This window comes from Curcuma longa, chromosome 1, assembly GCF_044706935.1.
Source record: "Curcuma longa cultivar G26 ecotype Majalengka, Jawa Barat chromosome 1, ITB_CL_G26_1.1, whole genome shotgun sequence".
In the NCBI taxonomy this organism is placed as follows: domain Eukaryota; kingdom Viridiplantae; phylum Streptophyta; class Magnoliopsida; order Zingiberales; family Zingiberaceae; genus Curcuma; species Curcuma longa.
The window spans coordinates 9535670-9562955 of record NC_133861.1 but is presented as its reverse complement, the minus strand read 5'-3'; the positions used below and the strand labels follow the sequence as shown (position 1 = coordinate 9562955).

Sequence of the window (27286 nt, the reverse complement as noted above, 5' to 3'; positions counted from 1 at the left end):
GAAATTTTTTACCTATATTGGACGAAATGGCTCGAGATTTCATTCCTTGCTCATAGTCTCATATTGCTTAACTGGGTATGTACCTTAACTCTTAATAGGAGTCTCACATTGCTTTAGTTATTGTGGTTAACTTTTTAAGCTAAACCATTGAAATTTATGTGTTGTATAAATTTTATAATTAATTAACTATGTACCTTAACTATTTTAATAGGAGTCGCTTTACTAGCAATTTATTTAGTAACACCAAAATGAATGCCATTCATTATATAAAAGGGCATGAGTATGACAATTGTGATTGTATATCATGCATGTATCAAAGAATCATGATCCATCCTTGTAATATAAGTTTCACTAACACAACCACAGATAGTGAGGTGGTGCTTTATTGCCTGATGATCATCATTTAGTGCCTTAAAATTATATTCACAGGCCAGCTCGTTTAGGAGCAAGATGAGCTTCCATTGAACTCAAATTTGTCTAACTCTCTCATCTCCTAATAATCACGGGTCTGTTTTCTGTGGGTTTTCAATGATAAAGAATTTTTCTTATTAGCAATTTACCATAAACATGAATTCTAATTGGCAATTTGGTGTAAGCTGATGTCAAGTGCAACTAATCAGTGACTGTCGATATACCTCTTGATCTAAGGACAGAGAACCTCATACTGCTCAATATGGTCATAACATGTCATTCTGACACATCCTTGGTTGCTACTGGCTGATGTGATTGGTATGAATTGGCCATCTTAGGTGGTAAGAGGTGAGACCTTAAGAATTTAGTATTGATTATCATATGGCTTGATCAGAAAGAGGTTCTTTGAAGAGAAGAAAGACAAACTTTTTTACCGTGGTTAATTTTCTGATTAATTCACTTGAAGTGACCTGTTCGGTGGTTCCAAATTGTCATTTTTAATCTTTGAACCCAAACTCTATAGCAAGTTTCAGTATCCAAAGCAAGTTTGAAATGTGAACCCTTAGCCTTTTATTCTGTTTGAGTTAATCCCACTTTGATGTTTTTCATTTCGTAAAATGGAATTTAGTTCTTTACTAAATTTTTCATTGCACTACAGGTAGCAAGAATGCTTATATAGTTTACTAATTCAAATGTGTCTTCTCATGTGCTGTCCCATAAAAATAATATATTCTGGTTCAATTTTTATCACTCTTTTGAAAGTATTCAGTTAAGGAACTGAGGATGAATAATGCCTAACTGTGCAATTTCTACTAAAACAACTCTTTGTATTCACATTTATGATGAACTTTAGATTTTTGTCTATTTTATAAGTTTATAGTTCCTTTATTTAGTGAGGATTAGTTATTCTTTTTGCTTACTACTTTTTTATGATTTTCAGTGTTACCATCGTTCTCTGGGAATGTTCCAGCTGTTTTTAGGAAGATATTCCCTTATGCAAAAATTACCAGACTGGGTGATTGGTACTTTGTTTTGTTAGCTTTGTTTGTTTAGTGTATGCTGCATGGTGTTAATTTGTACTGCTTTTCCTTTAGCATTTACATGGAACTTGCTGCATACTTTTGTCAAGTTTACCTTGATTTAGAGATGTTGCTCAAACAATTTTGTTATTAATCCTCCCGTCAATGTCCTTTAAGTTGACTAGTTTTTACAAGATCATCCAATTCAATTTTGGAGTGAGTTGGATATCACTTGGCTGAAAGGTTGATCCAATCTTGCTTGAGTAGATGTGCATTTGGGGGATTTAGTCTGTAGGTAGTTGGTTATCATTGGTAACCATGGAAGTCTATTGCAAATTGGCAAGAATGGGCCAAAGTTTGTCAGATCATTGATCTTTTCAAAATCTAGCTCTTTTCTATGTTCTTAGAAATGGGTGTGATGTCTCAATGTGATGGAGGGGTTCAAATGGGTGCAAACGTCGTCCCTTGGCCTATTAAGAAGAGTTGGATCAAGTTATGAATCAGCAAACTGTCCTGAACAACACAAGGCCAAATTGAAGATCCTATAAGAGTGAAAGATGAGGCATCAAGAATTAACTGGCAGAGTTCTGTTCCTATGCCTAAGTCAACCTTAGCAATGGTGGTTGGTGAGGAATTAAGGAGAAGAAAACATCAATCAATGAGGAAAAAGGGTGTCTTTGAATCATAGAGCTCGGTCATTGGAGTAATAGCGGAGGGGAACAGATTGGTCAACGGCTCATACTATACGAGGAAAATGGTCTTGAAAGAGAAGATACCTTGAATGACCATTGATCGTTCATGTATACCTGTGAAGCAATGATGGCATCTTACTGTAAATCACATAGCTGGATGCTTGTGTGGTAAACTTTAGAGCGGAGGCACTAGCCATTACTGAGGGATGGCTTGTTGGTGAAGGGCGACTCAATTCATGATGGTTGTATTATATGTAGTGGGTTCCTTGAGAGATGCATTATAGCTGATGGTGACCTGTGGTGATCGATTGCTAAGGTGCCTATAGGTTATGGATGAAGCTGAAGGAGTTAGTGTGGTCTGTATTGAATGGCACAAAATGTGCTTGGGTTATGGCAGGACCAACTGACTTGACAATGGGTGCACAGTGTTGGTTCAGCCCAATCCCATCATTTTGATTTAAGATGTTTTTTTAGTCAAGCCAAGAAGTGTGAAAAGCATGGATCAGGGGTGGCAAAGCTTATGGTTCCACTTCATTATAATCTATCACATGCTGCTGATATGGGAAAATTCTTTGGGCCTTTCTATCATTGTTTCATATGCAAGTTCAAAATGGAGGTGTCTCTGCCTGCAGAGAAACAGTTAGAGAGCCTCAAAATCTTTTATGCCTGCTATGTTGATCAAGAAGCAATTAGCTAAGTATTTAGACTAGAACTAGTTATGCTTAGGTCATTTTCTAACTGTGGAAGTTGTTGGATAAGTGGTTACCCAGTCAAATTTGACATAGTATCAGCCCAACTAACTCCTAGTTAAGTCCAGTTTGAGCCCAACAAAACCTGAGCCAACATGACATGAAACAGAGCATATTCACGCCTAAAATTTCAGCCCAATTAGTTCCAAATCAACCAAAATAGTGAATTTCCAGCTCAATTAATCCAAAATTAAAGCAAATCAAACAAATTAATTCCTCTAATCATAACTAGCAACAAAATTTCGCCCTTTCTCCTTCACTTTCTCTTCTCTTCTCCTTTGTTTTCCTCCAAGTAAACAAATGAAAACGAGCAATCTCTCAGCTTTTCTTTTCTTCCCACATTTCCATCAAAGTATACATAACCTTAGTGACTTCATGGAAAACCAACTTATAGGAAAGTTATGAATATGCTTCCAAAACCTTTTGAAATGTAATCTAACTGATAAGTGTAGTATCTATAAACTCATCTGGAAGATTGCATCAGCATATATTTAACAGTCATTTGTGTATGCCAGTTGCATGTTAATGAGATAAAGTATCGTGTTTAAGGACAATTTGGAATAAAACACAATTTTTGAATTGAACAAATGTTTAGCTGTTGTGAAATGTGTTTATTTATGTTGGTGGTTGGACCAAAGAGCATCATCTTGGTGTATTTGGATTCATACAGCAAGTCATGTTCCATGTCATACTTTCAAAGGCCATTTTCCATAACTAATAAAGTGGGAAATGAATGAAAAAGTGTGGGTTCCTATATAATTATTCTTTTTGTTTCTTTTGTCCTTGGATTTCAAAGATAAGGCATATTTTACCCAAAAAAGAAAGGATAAGATTAGGGTAGTTGTGTAAAAATTTGGGATCAGGCTAGATGCTAGGTTAACTTGTAAGGAAGACTTAGGTGTTGTTATTATGGTAAGTTCTAAAAAATTAGGAAAAATCTTAGACATTTAAATTTAAGATTGCTGAAATGAAGGTAGTTTTCAGCTAGATTTCACCATGGTATGCCTTTACTGTTGTCTATGCATCTTTATTCTCATTTTATGCTCCTTCCAATTTCTTGAAAGTGAAGAATGCTTGAGTGTCATGTCAAAATCGCACATGCAGTTTTACAATTGCAATTTATTTTTTCAGGAACACTGTTGACGGTAATCATCAATGGTGTTGTACATATCTACTTGATCCTAAAGATCCACTATTTGTTGACGTAGGAGAGGCATTTATCAAGCAACAAATTAAAGGTATTTTGCAAAGGCCTAGGTAACTTTTGGATTGAATTATTCTAGACTAGATAAGATTATTTCATTGCAAAAAGTTTTTTGACTTGATTTACAAGGGTTTTTTCTTCTGGTTGTACCCCATCTCCATTAGCTAAGTTAGTAGAGATAAAATCCTATAGCCTCAGATATGAAAACTCAACATACCACTCCTAGTACAATTGGTTGCTACTATCTATATTATACATGTATATATATTATTGTCAATTGCGTGACAAAATTCATGTTTCTGACCCCAATAGTTGAAACACACAACTTATTCTTGTATATACAAATAAAACCTCTTGCAAGTGGCCTAATTGTCACATTAAACTAGTATTTGGTTTTGTAATATAAATGTATAAGTTGATGCCATTCCTAAGCGTTTGAGCTTTGGGATAAGTGATCAACTAATCAATGTTTACACGATATCATAATAGGTCCTATATCTGTTTATATAATGTCAATAATATATTCCCAATCAAACTTTGTCTTGGGTGATCAATATGCCAAGTGAGAAGAAGATGGATTTGTGGAAAAAAGTACAAAGTTGACTTTTTTTTTCTTAATTCAAACCAACTTAATTAAAAAAATGAATAACTAATCTTGTTTAACATCTTGACAAGTATACACTCACCTAAATCAATGGCAGTCACTCACCTAAATCAATGGCAGTCTCAGTATATCTAGAATATGGTATGACAAATGCAAATGCTCAATTAAGTAATTGTGTCAATTCTAGATACTTAGATGATTGCGTAAACACGTCTCAAATTCATATATGCATATTAACATGAAATATTCAATAATAACACTATAACCTTATTCAAAAAATAATTAGCATCACCATTCATTATTAAACTACATTTGTCCTAATTATTTGGGGACAACTACATGTATTTTATTCCTCCATTGAGCTTTATGGAAAACTATTCACTAATTATAGTCAAATCAATTAAATTAAGTTTTTATTATGTCGATGGTTTAGCTTAAGTGAAATTGTTTCTCATTAAAACCCTAGGTAGCACCCACTATCTTACGTCTTATTGACGAATAGGAAAAATCATAAGTAATCCTTGCTTCTTGTATATTCACACATAACTTTCTAAAATTCTTCCGAGCTTCAAATATATTGTGGAAATCTAGCTTGTTACGAGTATATTTGTCTTAGGCATTAGCAAATCTGATTAGAACCAACAAATGAAGTGATGATCTCATTAGATTGCACTTTCTCCCTGATGAAATGACCATCATTCTATATGGTTTGCCCTTTAGTGAAACACAAGGTTTGAGGCTATATGCATCTCAACTTGATTGTTACAATAAAGCTTTATTGGCTTTACAAGAGTATAACCTAGTTCTGTCATTAGGTATTTAAGCCAAATGATCTTGCATGTTGCTTAGGGTCATAGATCTATATTCTACCATTGCACATAACTTTGCTATCATTGTTTGCTTCTTGTTCTTCTCAGGAATAAGGTTGCCTCATAAGAGAACACAATAGCAGAATGTAGATCGTCTATCTGCCAGAGAGTATGCCCAATTGCATTGAAATACCCCACAATTTGTAGGTAACCTCGATGACAAAATAAGATACCTTTTCCTGGAGCACTTTTAACATAATATATAATACTTGTATATTATATTTAGTGGTCATGACATGGATTCTCTAGAAACTAACTAATTACATTAGCAACAAATAAGAAGGCAGGAATGGTTATTGCAAAATAATTCACTTTTTCTACTAGCATCAAGGTCCTCACTAATTTGACACTAGGATCCATAGGAGTATCTTTACCTAGTTTTTAGTTTGAAAGTATTGTTGGAGATAATATTTTAATTTTACAATCTTAGCCAGTGATAATAATATTGTCCACATATACAATAAGAAGTATATGTCTCCTAGATTGTGAAATGAGATAGAACACCAATGGGTTTGGAGTCTCCTGGTTATGCTATATTGTAGAGCTAAATTTTTCAAACTAAGTTTTGGGAGATTACTTTAGTCTATACAAAAACTTCTTTAGCATATGTCCTAGGCGTCTCCCCTTGAGCAACAAACCTCGGAGGTTGCTCAAAATTAGGTAGGAACACGACTTGAGTGATGGATGTGCGCAACATGTGTAGTGGATGTGCACGGTGAGCAAGGGGTATGTGCGTGGTGGGCAAGGGCACGTTGGAGATGTTTGTGAGCTTATGAGTCATGTGGAAGGCAACGATGGGCTTGCGGGGGACACAAAAGATGTTGGTAGGCTCTCAAAGATACACGTAGACATACTAACGACAATGCATGGAGTTGCAAGGTTGTTACAAAGATGCAAGGAGCAGCTTGTTGAGGAAGCGTAGGGAGGAATGAGATGCCGAATTCAATCAACTTATGAGTAGATATTCATGTGGAGGATGATCAGTGAGAAGGAGATAGGGGTGGCTCTAATAGTGTGTTGAGATTAAGGGGAAATTGCTTCTCATTGAACCCTAGGTAGTGATCTTTACCTTATGTACAAATAGGAAATTTTATAAGTAACCACTATGCTCTCTACATATTCACACATAACTCTTTAACATTTGTTAATTCCTGACATTTCTTGATGTTTTCTTTGGTTTTCCTCTATCCCTTACATCTTTCATTTTAATTGATTCAACTTTTCTAATTATATAATCTATTGGTGGTAGTCGAACACATATCAATACCATCTTATTTTCTTTCCTTTTATCATGAATTGGAGCTACACCATACTACATTAATTTTTTGTGATGCTTCCAAGTAAGTTGAAGCTCTACAGAGGTATCTCTTCCTAAGCATTTCACAGAATCCAATTTTGTTAATCTTTGTACTGCAAGTAAATATGTAAATGTTCTCTCAATTGTCTGCTTGATATTTACCATTCTTTCTACCAAACATCTTTGTCTCTCTATTTCCCCTAAGAAGATCATCTCTGTTTTGCTTGACACCTAATTTAAGCTGACACCTAATTTAAGCTATGAAGCTCACAATCCTTAGTCGAGTATTTACAATATTGTATAATATAGTATTTACACTTAATTTGATCAATTGTCTGATCATAGTGTATATTCATCATCCAATTGATTGAAGCTAGCCCAAATTTTAATGATTGAAACACTATTCAATCTTGGCCTATGTGTTGATTCATAGCCTAGGGGAGGTGGCTAGGGTTGAAGAGAATAATCTAAGCACTATACAATAATTTAGTAAATTACAGTCAATCTTGAGTTTTCATCCTCGAACTTGAATCCACTATATTGGATTTGCTCATTGGCAATATTGGAAATCCATATTCTTCATATGCATGTTGCTGTTGTGTGATCTGGAGGTCCTAGATTTGAGTCTCAAAAATAACCTTTTGCAAAGCAAGGTAAGACTGCGTACAATAGACCCTTTCCCGGTACCGCACATTGGCAGGAGCTTCGTGCACCAGGCGCTGCCCTTTATATTCCTCATATACATGTTCATCTGTCCCCGACACCTCACATTGGCAGGAGCTTCATGCACCGGGCTGCCCTTTATATTCCTCATAGTCATGTTCACTGTTATCATTGTGAGCTCCATGTAACAATCCTTTCACAAAGTTTGTTTTATTCACTAGCAATTTACGAGCTTGTTATCAGCAAAAACTAAAATGACATGACTACTTAGGTTATGAATCCCTTGGGCTAATTCCACATCTTGGACTTGCAACAATCCATTCACCAACCCACTCATCAAGAAGAGTGTGAGGAAATAGGAACATAATGTAAATTGGTGTTAGATCCTGAGATTTTGATAGTGGTTAATTCAACTTTATCATTAATGATGTGATGAACTTTATAACAAATGTTGATTTGCATTTGCATTACCATGTTTGTGCTTTCCCATTGATGTAACAATTCATGATGAACTGTCGTATAAGGTAGTTTTGCGATGACATATACTTTTGGTTTAGTGGATAGTTGTTTCACTCTGGATTATTTTCCTTTGAATATTGCAGAATACGGGGACATAACTGACATCTATAACTGGTAAACTTATTGTTGGAATTTGAAGTTGATATTTGCCTACTTGATAATTGATAGTGCAGTCATTAATTGTGAAGTACAGGATATGATGCATAGAAATCATCAATTCTGACATCTGTGACTCATGAATGATTATGTTTTCTAAAGAAATTTTCTAGTGGCACTAACTGAAAGTGCTTTAAACATCAGAGTCTAGCTTGATTTGACTTTTTCCAAGTGGAAATTCCGTTGCTAGTTATTTTTTAGATGAACTTATGTGTATCATCTTGTCATAGCTTGCTTACTAAAGAACACTTAGACTTGGATTATGCAGTTGTGTCAAAAAAATATAAAAAATGAAAGAAAGTTGAATAATAATAATTTTAAAAAGTAAAAAAGTTGAATTACAATGGTGTCTTTCTGTTTCGTTTTTTTTCTCATCATTACATTCCAGTTTTCCTCCAATTTTATGGTATTGACAAATGCTAAAATAATAGCTTTTGTCTCATATTGTTTATATATATATTGTGTTTGTGCCTTTTATATGTATGCAGTATAATTGTACTGATACTAATTGAATTACTCCTTTATTCTCTCTACATGGTGTCACAGTAAGGCTAGACTTATTTTATCTTTCACCATCACCACCTCTTATATCATCGCCACCTATTGTCCCTTTTCCCTACAAGTTACTATACCCTGCATGTGCAATAACCAGAGTAGCATGTATTTGCACACCCCTACCCCTACCCCTACCCCCACCCATATCACTTTTACCTTTTCTTTCTCTGCCTCTCTTCTTCCTCTCCCTAGGGTTAGAGTATCTAAGTCTCTCATAGAGGTAGACATCGGAGTTTTTGCTTTTCTCTATGACCCAGCCCCAAATTTTTTATCTCGTTGCCTTCATTTCCTGTTGTGGTATCCTCTTCTACCAATATATCCAAATCCAATGCCCCAATAGTACCAACATCAATTTTGATGGTTCCAACAATCTTCTCAAGGCACAAGCATTTGAGGTCTATGTTGGTTCTGATGGGAAGGATTTCCATCTCTCTCAACCTTTAGTTGAAAAGGATGTTGCTTTCTTTGCATGAAGATGTTCGTGCTTCTTTGGCTCCTTGCAACATGGAGTTGGTTGTTGATTCTTTCATTATGTTCCTCACTGCACCCACGTTCTTATTGGATACTATATGCCAGACATTCTCTCATGAGCAGAATGTTTCTTGCATTTATTGAGTATATAAAAGAAATTCAATTTGCTGCCATGAGTAGAAGGGGAGCCTTGGCGCAACGGTAAGGTTGCTGCCATGTCACTTAGAGGTTACGGGTTCAAATCCTGGAAACAGCCTCTTGCCAAAGGCAAGGTAAGGCTGCGTACAATGGATTCTTTCCCCGGACCCCGCAAGGCGGGAGCTTCGTGCACCGGGCTGCCCTTTTTATAAAAGAAATTCAATTTGAAAATTGGATCAGGAAGATCAATCCATTTAGGAGCAGTGGAGTACTTAGCTTCTTTTTGTAAAAACAAGAAATTTGTTTCTTATATCAGCCTATGTCCACTAATCAAATGTTTCAAAGTATCAATGTGCAAGGATTCAATATGCTCAAGTTTCTTGTTTGTCTTAATGATTCATCCTTTGTTCGGACCTACTTACAGTTGCCACATTTCTCTCATACCAATATTCTAATTTAATGTTTTCCTGCTCATCTCAGTCTTGCATTTGTAGCCTTCACTCATATTTCAAAGGTTGTTACTTATGCACGAAATTGACGAGCTGGCCATGGTTGTGGTTATTCATGCAATTTTTAACCACCTTGTTTTCATTGTCTCTTCACCGACCACCTAGTGAAATGTGATGCTAGCAGAAGTTTTAGTGTCACTTTACAATGATGATTTCTTTTTGAATTTCCCAAAGTACACATTGGAAATGCCCAAAGGGCACACCTAGTTTACTAAATACCCAATGGGTGCACTTTCCTAAAGTGTTTACCCCAAAATACCTCCCTCACTATCCCATCACCTTCTGAGTCTTCTCCAGCATCCACGCTAGCATCTAGGGCTCCTTGATCACTTGATTGTGGTGCTTCCTCTCATATGATAGGTACCGTCAGTTATTCTCATTGCCTACTACTTTTTCCTTGCAGCAAACCTATCCGTTATTAAGTAGACTTGCAGCCTCGATCAGCATTCTGTGTCTAAAATAGATGTTCCTGAACATTCTACCTTCATTCACCAAGTTTCAATGAAAAGCATGTGAGCTTGTTAGCACTTGAGAGGAGGTTAGGTGGCAATGACAAAGGGTGGAAGAGAAGCATTGCCATGACATCTTGATAAAAGAAACCTGTTCTAATACCAAGTGTCGAATAACCTTATGCAATTATAGAGCATCATTTCATGCCTTGTATATAATCTAGCAATATGAGACAAGAAACAACCTAGTTGGGACTATTGTTCTAACAGTCATTCATGCATACCATCAACATTATTCAATTGAAGCATTTATCTCCATAGATATAAGGCTGCCCATAGGCAATCCTATCTTGCCTCAGCAATTCATGGAGTGTTTTTAACCATTGCAAGCTTCATTGGGACTTCTAGAATTTTATTCTATGTTGCAGTTCTTTAATTGTGGATCTTTTTCTTCCTTTTTGTTTATCCATCTTGTATTTCTAATTCAACGCATGGAATGATATTTTTTGACCTCAGCCCCTTTGCTTGAAATAAAAGTTTGATTTTCCTGTAAAATCTACAATATCCTAAATATCAATCATCCTAGTCTTTTTGATTCATCTATTTTAGTGCTTTTGACTCATAAAGTGCAATTACAAATATATCTATTTTGGCGATCCGTTATTGATTTGATACTGTATTCTTAGTTCTGGAGCAAGTCCTTTCTAAATCAAATACAGAGTTGGTGCATGTAAAATTCTAATTTGTTATAATTTTTTATAGTGATACATTTAATGAAAATTCACCACCAACAAATGATCCAACCTATATCTCATTGCTTGGAGCTGCTGTTTACAAGGCCATGTCTAAAGGAGATAAAGATGCTGTATGGTTAATGCAGGTAATGATTCCCTTGGTTAACATGCTCTAACTTATGGTATCCTCATTCTACAGCTTTTCTTGAACTAGAGAATTCTCAAAAAAAAAAAAAAAAAGAAAAGAAAAGAAACTGAGAAAAGCATTAGGCTACAAGATCCATTGTCTTCTTCCAAGGTGTAACCAGTTGTGCATGCTAAGATCCTTTGATTTCTTACCAAAGCATTAGGCAATAGACCCTATTGCTACAGCAGGAGATGGTCAGTGGCTAGGTGAGTATTAGGAGAAGCTGACTGAGAAGAGATGCAATGGCAGATCCAAAAATGGGAGTAGGTCTGCTTGTCTCGTGCCATATCGCCTGATACGTACGAAAAATTTCGTTCCGCCGCGGCACCGGCACAGGCACAGCGCCGGCACATGATTTCCGGCCGGGGAACGCCTCCGGAGGTGTCGCGAGGCCTCGGCGACGCCGCCGGAGGCCCCGCCCGGGGTTGGCGACGCCGCCGGGCCTGGCGACGCTCCGCGCGGACGCACCGATCGCGCGGCGCGCGATTTTTCCAATTTTTTTTTAAAACTTAGGTTTTAATTAAGGTTTAATAATCAACTCCTAGCTATAGTTCAAAGTTACAATTCGGGATAATTTAAATAGGCTTTATTTAAACCTATAAATTAGCATTTATTTTTTATTTTTAAATATTTAGTCTATAGGGAAAAGAAAATAAAGGTAATGGCGATGACATAGGAGTAGTTGCAGATGCAATGCTAAGGATTAATTGATTAAATTAATTGATTAAATGGTGGATGGCCAGAAAAGTGTGGAGAAACAACATTAACATCTCATGATGGTGGATGAAGAGGCTGCTGTCATATTGAATTTGACCTTCCAATTAGGGGATTAAGGAAGAAAAATTTTAGCCCTAGGATAGTTTCCTGCTCAAGGGGTTAAGGGATAAATCTTTGTATTCAACATATATATTATAACTCTACTATTAGCAGTAATTCTAAGAATCTTATGATCATCATCATTACATCAGGAATCAAAAGGATAACCATAAACCTTTAGGATGAAAGCTCTGTGTCTCTCTCTACCCAATTTTCCATCATTAGGGTTGAATATCTCATTTGCATTCCAACAAAAAATTCTGTTTAAGGTCACACTAATACCCTAAACTAATCCATCACTCCTCTGTAGAAAATCTGTCTCCCCCAAACTCTTTTTTATTTTCTCATAAGATCCTTAAGACAATTGAAAGCCACTATGAAGACCAATGGACTGCTGGTTGATGCTGGATCAACCATTGTGGTTGTCAGTCAATCTATCATAAATGAATTGCCCATTCGTCGACCAGATGTCCATTCTACTTTATTTCTGTGGTTCTATACAATGGTAATCATATCTCTCTCAAATTTGACCCCAATACCTTTAATCTCACATCTCCTCACCCTTAACCAATCGGATCTGTAGATAGATAACAACAACTATGGAATCAACAACATGGCTCAGATCATACCTCTGGGTAATATCCTTACTTCTAGTGGTTCCATAGCACTATGAAGACCTATCAAGAGTCTCATGATCACTTAAGAAGGGAAAGAAATCATTCTCCTCCTTGCACCAACATCCACTCTTGTAAGAAACCTTAAACTAGCTGCTATTTTGGTTAATCTTATTATACTAATCACTAAGTTAACTTAAGGTCTTAGGTTTAACTAGGATTCAGCCCAGGCTCAACAAACAAAATTAGATTTTTCATAATCACCATTGGAATTCTCAAAATACTTCTAAAATTTACTCTAAGCCCTGAAGTCCATACTAAAAATACTCAGATAATTAAATGAATCCTAGGAACAACAATTGGATTGTACCAACAGTCCTTAGTGGTGGTTCAGACAGACACCTAAAACATTCATAACATGGAAAACTATACCAGTGAAATAGAATCTAAAAGCTATGTATGAAATCAGTCTTAAGAATATCTTCCATATCCATTTTGCTTGTTATCTGATGTATGGCTGGTTGCAACCGTTCAAAATGAACCCCTTTGCAATCCTTTAGCTATACCCTATTCTTCTTCAGCGAAAAGACATGATTGGAAACTCAAACTTATCTGGTCTCAATGTGGATCTCATACATTTGGATGGAATTTACTTGTTGATTTCATACATTTTGATGGAACTCAAACCTTTTTTCTATTTACTTGAAAATTTCCCAATCGGTGATAGCTTTGTTAATTTTCAGGGTTGGTTATTCTCCTCAGATGCAGCATTCTGGAAACCACCTCAAATGAAAGTAAGCAACAATTTTATTTAAATTACTGCAGAAGATGACATATGGTACATTGATATTTTTAAATAATTGTTTTAGTTGAAACACAAGGTCTAAATCTTGTTTTGCATGTTTACTATTTTTCATTGATGTTTTGATTTTTCAAAACTTATAGTTGATCAAAATGTTGTATATGCAAAAATTTATTTCCTACCTAACATTGGAGCATAGTTTTAGAAACTGTATTAGGCATGGAAAATTTTCTCTCCAATCAGCCCCTTTTGTTATTTTTGTAATATTTTCATTTTTCTATGTCGATGAGAATGATGATTGCTTATTTGGCTCCTAACCCTCAAGCTACGTTTACTCTTAATTATCAGAAGTTATCCACTCTTCTCAGACTGATTAGTCTAAGTTTGGCCTATTTAATGACTTTGAGAGCTAAGACATTATCTTGCTTGAGCTCAACATTACTTTGGTAACTTGTCATAGTAGTTTCTCTATGTGGTATTTTGTGAACTCTCTTTCTTGTGAACCCTAGTTGATTTATGAATTATGATAGTAATGTCTAATTGCAAAACTCAGTGCACAGTTTTTTCTTGGAGGAAAAAGTTAGTGTAGGAGTTGCCATAGTGTCCCTGTTTTAGTAATCTTGTATGGTTGAACTTCTACTTAGCATACTGTTGCCCTCAGTTTTGTTAGGGTGATGCGACTTGTGATCTAGAGGTCACAAAGAGTATCTTGCTTCTTGAGGGTGTGTGACTCATAACACTCCTGCTGAAGAGCGTTCCTGCTTGATCCACAACCATCTTCCTTAATGACAAGTCAGAACACCCTGCATTGAGGAGTATTCTTTGGTTGTTTAATATGCAGGTATGTACTTGATCGAGTCATGCATGAAAAGTAACCAGGTCAATTCTCTAGTCTGCCACACGGATGTCTAACTTTTGGGTTAACTAGTGTTATAGTAGTTGCTATGAAGGGGAAAAAATCTTTTAGTGGAGTATGGGGAGTATATTTGCAATATCTACAAACCAACTAGAAAGGAGAGCCTTGGTGCAATGGTAAACTTTGTAACCATGTGACCTTGAAGTCACGGGTTCAAGTCGTGGATACATCCTCTTGCAAAATGTAAGATAAGACTGCCTACCATAAATCCAATGTGGTCGACCCTTCCGTAGGACCCCGCACCGGAGGGAACTTCATGCATCGGGATGTCCTTTATCTACAGACCAACTACTTGAATGACTTGACATTAGTGCCTTTTCAGCAATTGATCAATTTTCAAACTTTGATTGTGAACTTGTCATAATATTATGCAATCTAGTTCTTTTGTAAATTTTCTGCTATCAGAAACATGAATTGTTTATTAGTGGTTTCCTTCTTATAACTACTAGTTGGAAGTTATTATGTATTTGCTAGATTTATTTAAATTCAAATGGTGCTTATGGACTTTAGATCTATCTATTGCTTTCTAGGCACTTCTTCATTCCGTTCCTATTGGAAAGATGATAGTTCTCGACTTGTTTGCTGAAGTCAAACCGATATGGATACAATCTTCTCAATTCTATGGGGTTCCATATGTCTGGTATATTCTCTTTCTTGTCTTGGATATGCATTTTTTTAGCTAGTCTGACCAGACATGGCATGTGTAAATGCTATTCTTATGTGAAGCTCAATTCATTTTATCAGGTGCATGCTGCATAACTTTGGTGGAAATTTGGAAATGTATGGTGTACTAGACACAATTTCATCTGGGCCAAATGATGCTCGACTCAGCGAGAACTCCACAATGGTATGATACATTTACTAGCAAGAGACATACTAAGACATTTGTTACAGTAAGTGTTGAGGTGGTTGTTATACCTTGGTGAAATGGAAAATTACTCTTGGAAGTGACATGACACCAATGATTAAAATCTTGAGATGTGTCAATTGACACGGGTGAAATATTTTGTTATGCCTGCCGACTAGCATGTGAGAAGCTCCTAAACCTCTAATACCTAAGTGGACAAGCAAAACTTAGTGGTTGCCTTCGTTGCAAGAATCTTCGATCCTCCGAACTGCATATCCTTCATCAGTGTATTCCGCCAAAAGCTCCAAATTATTCATCACAAGAAGCATTGAACTGAATTTGCAACTTGATTAGGGAGACACAAGTCAGCGAAGCTTTCACAATTCACATTGAAGAAGTTTGAGCTGCACAATGTGATTAGTGGTCAAGGTGACGCATCAACAAAGATTCCGCAGCTCACACCAAGGATGATTGTGGTAAGGCGAGGGAATAAAACCCTAGTGCATCTATGAAGCTTCTAGGACCCACACTTTTCCACTTCTCTGCTTGCTGAACTGATTTTGCTGACTCTACATGGGTTAATGAAGCTTCCATGGCTCACTATAAAGTTGATTAAGGCAACGCAACGTGGTCAGTGATCCACAATTGAGGCAACGCGAGTCAACAAAACTTCTGCAACTCACGTTGAAGACAATTGAGGTGAGGTGAGGTGGAACAAAAACCTCAACGCATCTACAAAGCTCCCACAATCTGCTCTGCCCCCTTCTACTCCACTCGTTCCTCCTCTTCTAATGTCCAACACAACCATCGGCCAGGGCACCCAACATGCCCAGTACATCTCATTCTGGCTGAGAATGAAAGCCCGACTCCAGACGAGATTTCAAACCTTGATTTTACACTGATATTCTCAACACTATCCTTGAGCTGGACTACATAGTTCTACATCCTCATCCTCAGTAATGCCTTGCTTGTTACAGCAGTGAACTAGAAGACTTCAATGAAACTTAGTAGACAATTCTGCTGATTGATCATGACAATTAACAAATAGACATAGAATTCTTGTTTGATATTTTTATTGCACAAATATGATAGTCAACAATTGTACTTGGTCGTTCATGCCATCTTCAACTCTTCCACTAGGTGACTACTTGCCCATTCAGCATAATACTTCAAAATATGAGCGACACATTTCTATTCTCCAAATATGCTAACAGTAAGAACAAAGATATCATCTTTGTAAAAAGTTGCAATATGTAAGTTTGGCATCTTAGTTTCTGCTATTTAATGGGGCATCTTAGTTTTCCCTATCATCTTCTTGATTCATTTTCATCTGTGTATAGTATTTGTTAGAATCTATTGGTTGCCGCATAAGCTACATCTTATTAAAATTTATATTGATTATTCATGACAATGGATATTTCACAAGCTTAACACTGCTTTAAATTATCACAGGTTGGGGTTGGCATGTGCATGGAAGGAATAGAGCAGAATCCTGTTGTGTATGAACTTATGTCTGAGATGGCATTTAGGAGTCAAAATGTTGATGTGAAGGTAAAATTTATCCATGTTCTTTTTCCTCAAAATATATATCCATGATCTATTTTCTAAACTAGTTGATGATGGACTAAGCTTCATTGATACATTCCTTGAGCTCTATTTATCTTCGACATTCATCTCCTATCTGGTTGATGTTATTTAACTTATATTAAGTTTCATTAAACCAATTTCTGGCCTTGGAGGAATCTTTGTCTGTTTGGAAAAGATATGCTTTTATGTTAATTAATAATTAAAATTCATAAGAAATTTTCCTTTGATAAGCTTTTTGATTTCTGCATCACTGAGGGTTCTGTACGACTGTTGAAATGCAGAAGCCATGCTATGTGCCTCGGGCTTATTGGACTATGTAGGCACCATAGGACAACCTTGCATGCCATATACTTCAAAGAATCTTTTTTGAACTTGTTCATTTTTATCTTTTAGTCAAGTATCATCTAATTGCTATTTGGTTCCATCATTTCCCATGAATTTATTTATTTATTGTGAAAGAGTGGATCTTGATGAGGAGCACATAAAGATAGGGTTGAGGGAATGGTTATCATGATTCATGAGAGTGGATCTTAGCGAGGGTTGAGCAGGGACAATGTCATGAGGGTACTTCAGACTTCCATAGAAGGTTATGCAGAGAAGATGGTGCAGCTGGTGATCAGGAATTTGAGGTGTCAAGAAGAAAAATTCTCTCTTGAGGCTCTAATTAAAACATAAGCCAATCCCCAAAATTATAACATTGGCTAATTAAATCTCCATAGTTCGACTTAACCCAAATAAACTTGATTTGAAAACCAGCCAACATCACTTTGCAATCAAGAAAAATTAGCAACTTGTCATCTAGAAAATTTCAAATAAGCCTCGAGTTTTTATATAATTATGCCTAATTGTCCATAAAAGGGAGAAACCAAAATTGGCAGCTATAGAATGATGTTCTATAATACGATGAGCTTTAACATCCCACAAAGTGAAATAATTATAAATAAATTTATACTGCCAGAACAAGCTGAGGCATTGAGGCCATCTCTCTTTGTTGGGCTGCAGAAGCATCAGGCCATATCTAAGAGTAACATTAACTTTGATGACTTATCTTTTTGTATCTTAGCATCTAGAAGTATCTCAGCCATATGCCCATGATTTTCTTGATAGTTTTGTGACAACTCTTGTGATGGTAGAGATTATTTTTGATAAAATTTACAATTTGATCCACTAGGACTGGTTGAAGAGCTATTCTTATCGACGGTATGGTCAAGCATTTTCCCAAATAGAAGCTGCATGGACTATTCTTTATCAGACAATTTACAATTGCACAGATGGAATAGCAGTATGCTTCTTGCTTCACTATTCAATTAGTTTTTTTAATTCAAGGATATTAATGTATGTCAGATATTAGAGTTATTACTGTATGTCTTTTTCAGAATGAAAATTGTCTGGTTCAATCGAAGTTCTACTCTATTTTGTTGCAAATTTCCTTTTTTGTTTGTAACCTTAGTGTCGATATGCATAAAGTGTTTTATTACTAACATGTCCAATATATTTTTTTGTAAGTATTCTTTGCCAATATATTTGATCGTAAGTATTCTTTAGCAAATGGAAAGCTGTATTACTATAAAACTACACTGAAAAATGAGGGACAAAAACCTCACTCCAAAATAGAAGATAGCTCTAGCAGTCTGCCCAAATTTTTTTTTTTTGAATGCAAATTGTGCTGTCCAATCCAACTCCTACTGCATTTTATGTTGCAAATTTTTCTTTTTGTTTTTAGTCTTATTTAGTGTTGGTATGCAGAAAGTCTTCTGTTACTGAGATGTTTAATATCTTGGATTTTAAGTATTCTTTTGGCAAATGGAAAGTTGTGTTCAATATAAAACTACACTGCAAAGGCAGGTGCAAAAACCTCACTCCACATGAAAGACAAGCCCTAGCAGGCTTTCCATGTAAAATATGCTTCCGCCTTCCTATCAATGAAGTACTCAAGTTAACAAAGTTATTACAATAAAAATTAAAACTTTTTTACTACACTGCTTTTATATGAAGGCTCAACAGACTTCTTTCATCCCATTCATGATCTTTATTCCTCATTGTCAATACTAATTTTGTGAGTGATCGCTTCATGCCTGCCTCAACAACGTTCAGTATGCTGCTTGGTGATTCTCTTGGTTGTCTGATTGTTCTGTTTGCTTCTATGTGTGATTGGCCATCAGCCACAATGCATCTATCTTGGAGCAAATATTAATTCATTGTTGTCCATTTATGTTGCACTCTTAATTTTAAGACAAGATATCTAAGACAAATTATATGCTTCTTTACCTGGCATTTTTCAATATACCTATAGCTATAACAGAGTCTCTGCTGGAAATTGGTTGTCAATGGATTGGAATGATGTCTTGTTGACTTGTAGTAATCTCCAACCTCAATGGACGTACTTTCTTTCCTTAAGTCTTATTTTGCCCCTAACCAGGCTTCTAGAAATTTTCTTTAATAAATGCTAAGATTGATCACTCTTCTGTGGTTGCACTGCCAAGGAAGAACACGCAATCCACCCAACTCAAACAAAATCGCTGGTATCCACTTGTGAGAGTGCACAATCTGGTCAACAATTTCATTTGCACGGAGGAAGAAGATTGTTGTTGCTAGATGGAGAAAGATTGTTTACTTGTTGTATTCGCAATTGAATTCAAATGCCTTAACCCAATTGAACCCTTGGTCTTTTATTGACCTGGCCACACCCCTTGAATGAGATATGTTTCTCCGAGCTGCAATTTGATCTGGGTTATTGGATCACTTAGACAATCCAGATTGCACTTGTTTGAGGCATTGGTTCACCTAGATCAGCTGGGCACCAGGTCATGCCACTTTGGTTGAAACCAACTGTAGGTGCGCAACTTGGCGAACCAACCATCCTCCGCTTAGGCAGAGACCAACTTTGTAATAAACTAAATTAAATATGTGCTTCAGAGACTTGTGATGATGTAAAGTGCATGCATCAATAAAACATCATTTTTTGCTTCATGTGCACCACATAAATTTCATTAGCCACATATACCCATATACACTTGTCGCACAGTGCACATGGCCACACAATCTATGTAATCCAATGTAACCACCCACTTTTGTGCTTTGTACATGAGCTATCATGTGTTTTCCATGTGCAAAGCACATTGTGCCTTCACTTCACCCTTTTTTCAAGACTTCTTCATGGGGTACATCTATACTTGAATGTCTCAATCTCTCTTTAAAAACTAGATGTGACGATAAAATTTCTGTATAAGTTTCTCATGAACTCCAAGAGCTCTTTTTCTTCCATCTCCAAGTCTGGGAAGCGTTTTGGAAAAGCATTTTATTTTGAAAAGCGCTAACAGTGAATAAATTCATCTTATAGTTTAATGCTATCCATTTATCAGTACTAGATAGTATAGCTATGAGCTCATGGTAAAGGATGCCACCTTGTGCATGTTTGTGAATGGTACCTTCTAGATGCAATAATGATGTTTCCATCCTCAACGGTTATCACAACCTTTTCCAAGCATCCTTGCTGAACCCATTGGCCAAACGGGAGCAGGCATATGAGTAAATTGCTTTGATATGCTATCTTAGTTGTTTGTCCTTTCTGGTAAAAAAGGCATTTGGATAGAAGAAATAAATGGATGACATGCTGAGAAAAGATAAGAAAAGGCCATAAAATTAGATAAAGACCTATCTTTGGTTTGGCCTCTGATGTATTTAACAAGCTTTCAATATTCTTTCTCCTTTGATATCTCCAAACATGCCACAAACCTAAGTCTACCTTATTGTTCAACAGGAATAATTTACTCGCTTCACTTGTATAATGACCTTTAAATTGCCCAGTATACCATTGATCCAAGAGGTTCCAATTATGAAATTTAAAATGAAATATAAGCTGTGCTTGTACCATTAGTAATTGTGCCAGATTTATCTCTGCACCTTATGAGTTGATGTCACTTTGTTAAAGAAAACTTGACAGTCTAACTTTTGAAAATAGTGGGCTCATTTAACTGTTCTAAACTGGATCCTGGTATCTAAAATATGAGAGTTTGTGGCATACAGCATGTCTTAGTAATTTCATCGTATCTAAATTTGAACCTAGTTTTGTCTCTGTGGTTCTCAAATTCCACAGTTCAAAGGAATTTAGTCCTTGCTAACTTTTAGTTGCAACTTGTAGCATCTTCATTAAGGAGGCATGTTTGTTCCAATCATTTGGTGTCAGCTAATTTTATTCCTCCATTACGTTCTATGGAAGAATATCTCACTGATAAATTTAAATCAACTAAATCTCTTACACATTCAACTTTAATTGATTCAAATCGTTAACTATAAAATTTATTGACCTCCTTTCAATATATCTATAGCATCTCAATTGATTTTTAATCATCTATTGAAGCTACTCACCATATTACATTTACAATAATATATATTTTTAATTTAATTCTCTCAACTAACCTACCCATATACATCTTAAATTACTTGGTCTCCTTGGAATATATAATACCATCTCAATTGATTTTCTTACATTTGATCATCTATTGGAGACAAATAATATTATATTCCACTGTTTCAAGGAACTCGTTGAACGACGTATCTTAGTATTTCACTTTTGCTATATTAACCTTTTGTACACATTGACTCCAACATTTTTTCCCAATAAGTATGATGGCCCATATAAGTCTTATAAAAATAGAGTAAGGGGCACATGTGGATCGAAAGACTCTAGAGGCTTCTTTCTTTTTGATCACCCACTCGCTATTTCTTATTATTAGTTGTATAACCTTACATAGTACTCAATGGTATTCATGTTGCCTCTCCTTGTTAATAATAACTTTTTGGTTATATTGGCTGTCAACTATAAGTTTCTCTAATCTTCTGGCCTCTGCAGGATCATAACCGAGATTACATAGTTGAATTCCCAGATTTGGGGCCCATTTTAGATGGTTCCTTATCTTTTGATGTAGTGCCATCAACAAGAAGATACCCTATGGAAGATAAACAGCATAGGTTTTCGTTTAGGGAGACAAAAAGTAATTTACCACAACCACATTTGTGGTATGCAACTGAAGAAGTGATTAGTGCCCTTAAGCTATTTCTTGATGCAGGAGAATATCTTACAAAAAGTGCTACATATAGGCAAGTACTTATTTTTTTGATTTAACTCTCCCTATCGTACATCCTTATCGTTTCTCTCTTTCTGCCATCAAGTTATGAGAATTGGACTGGTTAAAAACAAAATCAGAAGATTTATTTTGATGCATAGATTGTTGTTTGTATTGTAGATCTTAATCTTTGTTTGTGACAGATATGACCTCGTTGATCTGACAAGACAAGTTTTATCAAAACTAGCAAATGAGGTTTATTTAGACGTCAGGACTGCATATCAAAAAAGAAATGTGAATGGATTGAATTTTCACACCCAAAAATTTCTGGAGCTCATCGAGGACATTGACAAGCTTCTGGCTTCTGATAAAAATTTCTTGCTTGGGACATGGTTAGAAAGTGCAAAAGATCTAGCTGCAACTAGTAAAGAAAAAATACAGGTGAGTTTGATTTAGAATATGTAGCTGCAGTTTTATCTTTTGCATTCTGTAGTTTAATTCAACTGGTTTGTCAGCATGAATGGAATGCCAGAACACAAGTGACAATGTGGTATGACAACACAGAGACCAATCAGAGCAAACTTCATGACTACGGTAAATAATTAATTTGTGGGTGTTTATGATTCAACTTGTTATTGTTTGACAAAACAACTTGTGACAAATCAACTATTTGGATTATGCCCAGCCAACAAATTCTGGGGTGGTCTCCTGAGTAGCTATTACCTGCCTAGAGCTTCAACTTATTTCAGCTATCTACGAAGAAGCTTGCAAGAAAATAGTGAATTTCCCCTGGAGCAGTGGAGAAAGGATTGGATATCGTACTCAAACAATTGGCAATCTGGCACGGAAACTTACTCTACTGAAGCTGTAGGTGATTCGATAGCTATTGCGAAAGCCTTGTTCCAAAAGTATTTTGGCTGATTTCTCTGTCCATCTTCCCTCTATCTGCATTTGCAAAATTTGAGATGCACAAAAATAAGCACGTTGTATCATTAACTCAAGGCTTTAATGGTTTCTGTCTTGCTTTAACATCAAACCATAAGATGCAGAGATTTAAAGCATTATTGTTGCAAGGAATGTGGAGAAAACTGATCGCTGGTTTTGGAACTTGAACCAATGTTTGGCCTTACTGCTAGTCTTATAAAGGGCATTCTATTGTGCAATAAATGGATCATAAGGATCAACATGGTTCCATATTTCAGCACTTCAATTTTAACATATTCCATTGGACCAAATTCCCTCACATACAACACCTGGTTGTTTCAAAATTATGTCCTTTTGGTAGAAAAGAAAACTAGTTCATATGCAAGAAAATTCATGGAAGGAGAAGCTTCGTTGAAGCTATGTATGTATCTATGTTATTTAGGGGTGGTAGAAGTAAATGTGTAATGTCATATTGTGTGTGAGTCATATGTTGGCCCTCGGGGCATAGGTGAGTTGGTTACGACGCAGCAGACTTGCAGAAGAAGGCAAGGGTTCGAATCCTGGCGAAGTCAGGCAATACCCTAATCAACTGTACTTTCTTGATTTACCTCCTCACAGATGGTCGTGGGACCGCTAAGGTGGCGGATCTATCTTTTTGCAGAAGTGAGTCATATGTTGTCACTATAAAATTATATAAAACAGATTAAAATTAACTAAATATTTTGTACAGTTTATGACTAATTGTCTAATCACATCGCCTTCTGCCCCTGCACCATAATGTCGATCAGTTGGGTCAAGAGAACGATGATCCATTGTCTATTGATCACTTTCTTAGTGGTTGCATCCCACATTTAACATCAAACATCTTCGGCTTCCTCATACATGCCAATAGGAACGATGTTCCAGGTGGATCTCGGAAAGATCTTGGAATTTCGGTTAATCAGATAATAATTTAATTCTTCATTCTCTCCTCGATCACACTGGTGGGGTGATGAATACATTCCTAATTCACTTGTTTTTCACCAAGATTTCAACACAAGGATCTGTAAATTTCAATGTGTTAGATATGATCTGTAAATTGTCTGGCCCATATTGACAATATGATTATACAAGGTAGCCATTAACCAGGGCAAAGGCAAGGGCAAGGGCAAGGGCAAGGGCTACGAGTAGCTTCAAACACTACTCAAGAAATGAAGCAAGGATTAGTGGGAGCACAGATGGTTCATTAATGTTTCTTCTGCTTTAGACAAGGGGACAAATGAATCATTTTATGGGTAACAAGGCTGAGGCAACCCATACGTGTGAAACAGAATTGGAATACAAGCACAATTATCCAGTAGAAAAGAGAATAATTACTTGCATAAGATCCAAACATAGGACTAAATTTTTAATTATAATAATTATAAAATAAAGGAAATGAATCATCAGATGTGATGCCCATTTTACATCTCACTATGTAAACAAATGTCTCATGGCTCTGGCTCTGATAGCTTATTCCAGTGTCCATGGCTCTGATAGCTTATTCCCAGTATACATAACCCTTAGAAAGATTCAGATCCTTCCATGTCTACTACTGACACCCGAAAATCTCCTTTGAAGCAACAGAACGAATCAGGATTGCTGTTTCATAATTTGCCTACCAGAAGCAATAGCACAGTCGCCAAAGCAAGTTTAGTCCTCAATCAAATTAACTGAGCGTCACCACCCACGACATGCAACATTTCAAGATTTTGGTACCAATTACAAAAATTTGATATCCTTTGGTGTCATTCTTGGCATTTGTATGTGTATGCTGTACTATCTGTTTCCTTCTTCCTAAACTGCAATACACAAACGAAAAAAAGGAACTAAATATCAGGCCAAAGCGGGCACAGACTTTTAAATACCAAAAGATGGAAGCAAAGATGAAGGCAGAACTGTTGTCTCCATGGATTGTCCAGACGGTGGTGCAAGACTCGTCCATAGAGGTTCACTGACTGTATCGACAGAATAGTTAGTCCTTAGAGGTGCTGAAAGAAGAGACATTTGGTATGCTGTTCTAGGCATAGGTAAATCATCAAATGCTAAGCTCACTCCAGATATGCCAAGCCCACAATTGGAGAACAGAGGAAGAGTCTGTTGATCCATTTTTAATTGTGAAGGATCATCCTTGCTATCTGCTGAGTTCAATGACTTCTCCAGGAAACTCTTGAAGGAATCAGACTGGGACAAGATATTACATGCAGATAAGCTTGGTGGCGAGGATTTTCCCTTATGAGGATAACCAAGAGAAGGAAGCTTATGTGGTTCGGTTGGTTGCGCTGAGCACTCTAACATTTTCAATTCCCAAGCAACATCTTCTGTGGAAGCTGACTCTGCTTGGCGAACCTTCTTTGGCATCCACCACCTTATGTAACTTGTCAAATCTATCTTCCGTTCCATTCCAGCAATACCAGAATATCGTGCGTCTGTAGTTGTGTCACTACTTGTACCTTATATGGGAGTAATCAAGTTGAAAATCATTATGTCCATTCATTGAAATTCAATTTTGACAATATTCCTTTTTTCCGTTTACAATGAAATTCACCTGTGGACTTACTACAGTTGCTGAAATAATCATTTCCTTGCATTGGTCCCAAAGATGCTTCCCACCGGCTATTGGCAGGCTGTCTGAGATTAGAAACAATCACTTCAAGTTAAATAATTGTTGGGTGGTAATAATTGAAAAGGAAGTTTCTCTTAATTTATTCCTGAAAATCACCTGAATACGTACGAGCATCTACAATTGCATGATTGAAATGAGGCTCAGTATTATGAAGAATAAGGTTACATTCGATAATAGCCTAATAATTCTTGGCATTTCCTTAGATTAAGACTGAGTGACACACCCAACAAACAGGTAACCTTTCTAGCTTCAGTAGGGTAAACCTTGCAACAAGCATTACTCATGACCTATAGATGAAACCATAACAAGAGCATGCAATTTTTACCCTATCTAAATTACCTAACAACTGAAAAAAGGAAATTAACTTGATTACAGTTTTGTAGATCAAGGGTTTTGTCTCCCTCCAATCATGTTCGTGTTTTGAAATTATTCAAAACTTTCTTCAGCTAATTCAGGGTTTTACCCTATTGTAGTTCTGTTGTGCTTTTTTGGAAAATCTTTGAAACCAAGGAAGATTAGCTCAAGGAGTTCCATGTTTTATAGATATTTGTTCCACAGTTGCAGAACTAATTTAAGGGTTAATACTGCATGTGCTTCCATACGACATGCTTTCCCTTGGTGGTGAGACTGACTAACTTCCAGACTTTACCATACTTCTCACCTTTGCTCAACACTAGTACTATTTGCAGAAACGACCACAGCACTTACCTTGGTGCAGTAGCACCTGGTTCAGTTATCTCAAACTCCTTACTGACTCATCTTTATAGATATTTTAACTGCTGAATGTAAAAGTTCCTCCAGCATTCCCATGCTTCAGAAGGAAATGAAGGTTCACATAGTGATCTCATCTCAATACTGAAATATTGCCATACCTCCAAACACTCTGCACCTCTTGGCACACAAGATGAGTTTAAATGAATGTTAATCCTTTACTCTTCTTCCACTTAGCTTGTTTTCCATCAAACATAAGCCTATAACAATTAGAAAATTAAATTAAAATTTTAAAGCAACAAGTTACAAAACTAGCAACCATGTGGATCAATGTTTAATGCTATCTTAATCCTGCATACTAATATCGATATATAGTCTAGCAAAAAAATGAAGATTTCCTACTAGCTCTTGAAAATGTAATATCAAAACTTCAAATAAATGGAGAATTAGTTATCTAAACTCTTAGCAAAGGCTGATTGTTCTTAGGGGTGTTTGCCTCTTTTGGAGTTCCATATTGTGGTGCCAAATAAATATAAATTGGGAGCAAATAAATATAAAAATATATACAAAATTGATATACTCGTCTGGAAGACTACTATAATGTTCTTGTTATTTTATCTCATACTTGAATTGGTGATTATAATCTAGAGATTCATTCTACATCTGAAGAAAATTGCAATGCAAATTCACTTGCAGATGACATCTTCAAGTGACTAAAGAAATTGGTCAAGTCTCTCACACATTCATATAGAAGTGTGGAATTGCCTCTCTTATTGTCGCTTAGAGAAGATGACTTATGTTTACTACAACATGGATCTCTAATCATGAGTGACAACAAAAGCAAAGGAAGAACAAGAATTTAGCAACCATTTGTCCTCATCCAAAATAAGGATGATTGGATGTGTTAGTGAATACTATAGAAGTTTAAGATCATTTATGTGATGAGATAAAATATCCACCACGGCTATGTCAATTTCTTAATAGATTGAAGAGGAACAAGTCAAAGGAGATGTTGCTGAGGAAGAAGATGATGATGATGCAATTTTCAAGATATATTTTCTATTATTAGATCTCAATCTAAGCATTCATAGGCTTCTCAATTCAAAACACAATCAAGGGCCAAGCACAGAGGA

The 27286-nt window shown here is 36.2% G+C and overlaps 2 protein-coding genes across 2 annotated transcripts in view; one reads left to right on the top strand and one right to left on the bottom strand.

Moving 5' to 3' along the window:
• Positions 1 to 22991, top strand: part of LOC141829508 (alpha-N-acetylglucosaminidase) — a 38579-nt gene extending 15588 nt beyond the window's left edge. Inside the window, exons 7-19 of the mRNA XM_074717000.1 lie at positions 1352 to 1433; positions 4003 to 4109; positions 8111 to 8141; positions 11068 to 11185; positions 13400 to 13450; positions 14905 to 15014; positions 15119 to 15221; positions 16674 to 16772; positions 17980 to 18090; positions 21661 to 21908; positions 22078 to 22315; positions 22390 to 22468; positions 22560 to 22991. Coding sequence (XP_074573101.1) covers positions 1352 to 1433; positions 4003 to 4109; positions 8111 to 8141; positions 11068 to 11185; positions 13400 to 13450; positions 14905 to 15014; positions 15119 to 15221; positions 16674 to 16772; positions 17980 to 18090; positions 21661 to 21908; positions 22078 to 22315; positions 22390 to 22468; positions 22560 to 22795 — 1613 coding nt within the window. The 3' untranslated portion in view covers positions 22796 to 22991. The remainder of the gene's footprint in view (positions 1 to 1351; positions 1434 to 4002; positions 4110 to 8110; positions 8142 to 11067; positions 11186 to 13399; positions 13451 to 14904; positions 15015 to 15118; positions 15222 to 16673; positions 16773 to 17979; positions 18091 to 21660; positions 21909 to 22077; positions 22316 to 22389; positions 22469 to 22559) is intronic.
• A 1322-nt stretch (positions 22992 to 24313) lies between these two features.
• LOC141829518 (AP2-like ethylene-responsive transcription factor SMOS1) overlaps positions 24314 to 27286 on the bottom strand; it is a 15210-nt gene continuing 12237 nt past the window's right edge. Inside the window, exons 8-9 of the mRNA XM_074717010.1 lie at positions 24716 to 25269; positions 24314 to 24618 (exon numbers count right to left, since the gene is read on the bottom strand). Of these exons, the coding sequence (XP_074573111.1) occupies positions 24565 to 24618; positions 24716 to 25269 (608 nt within the window). The 3' untranslated portion in view covers positions 24314 to 24564. The remainder of the gene's footprint in view (positions 24619 to 24715; positions 25270 to 27286) is intronic.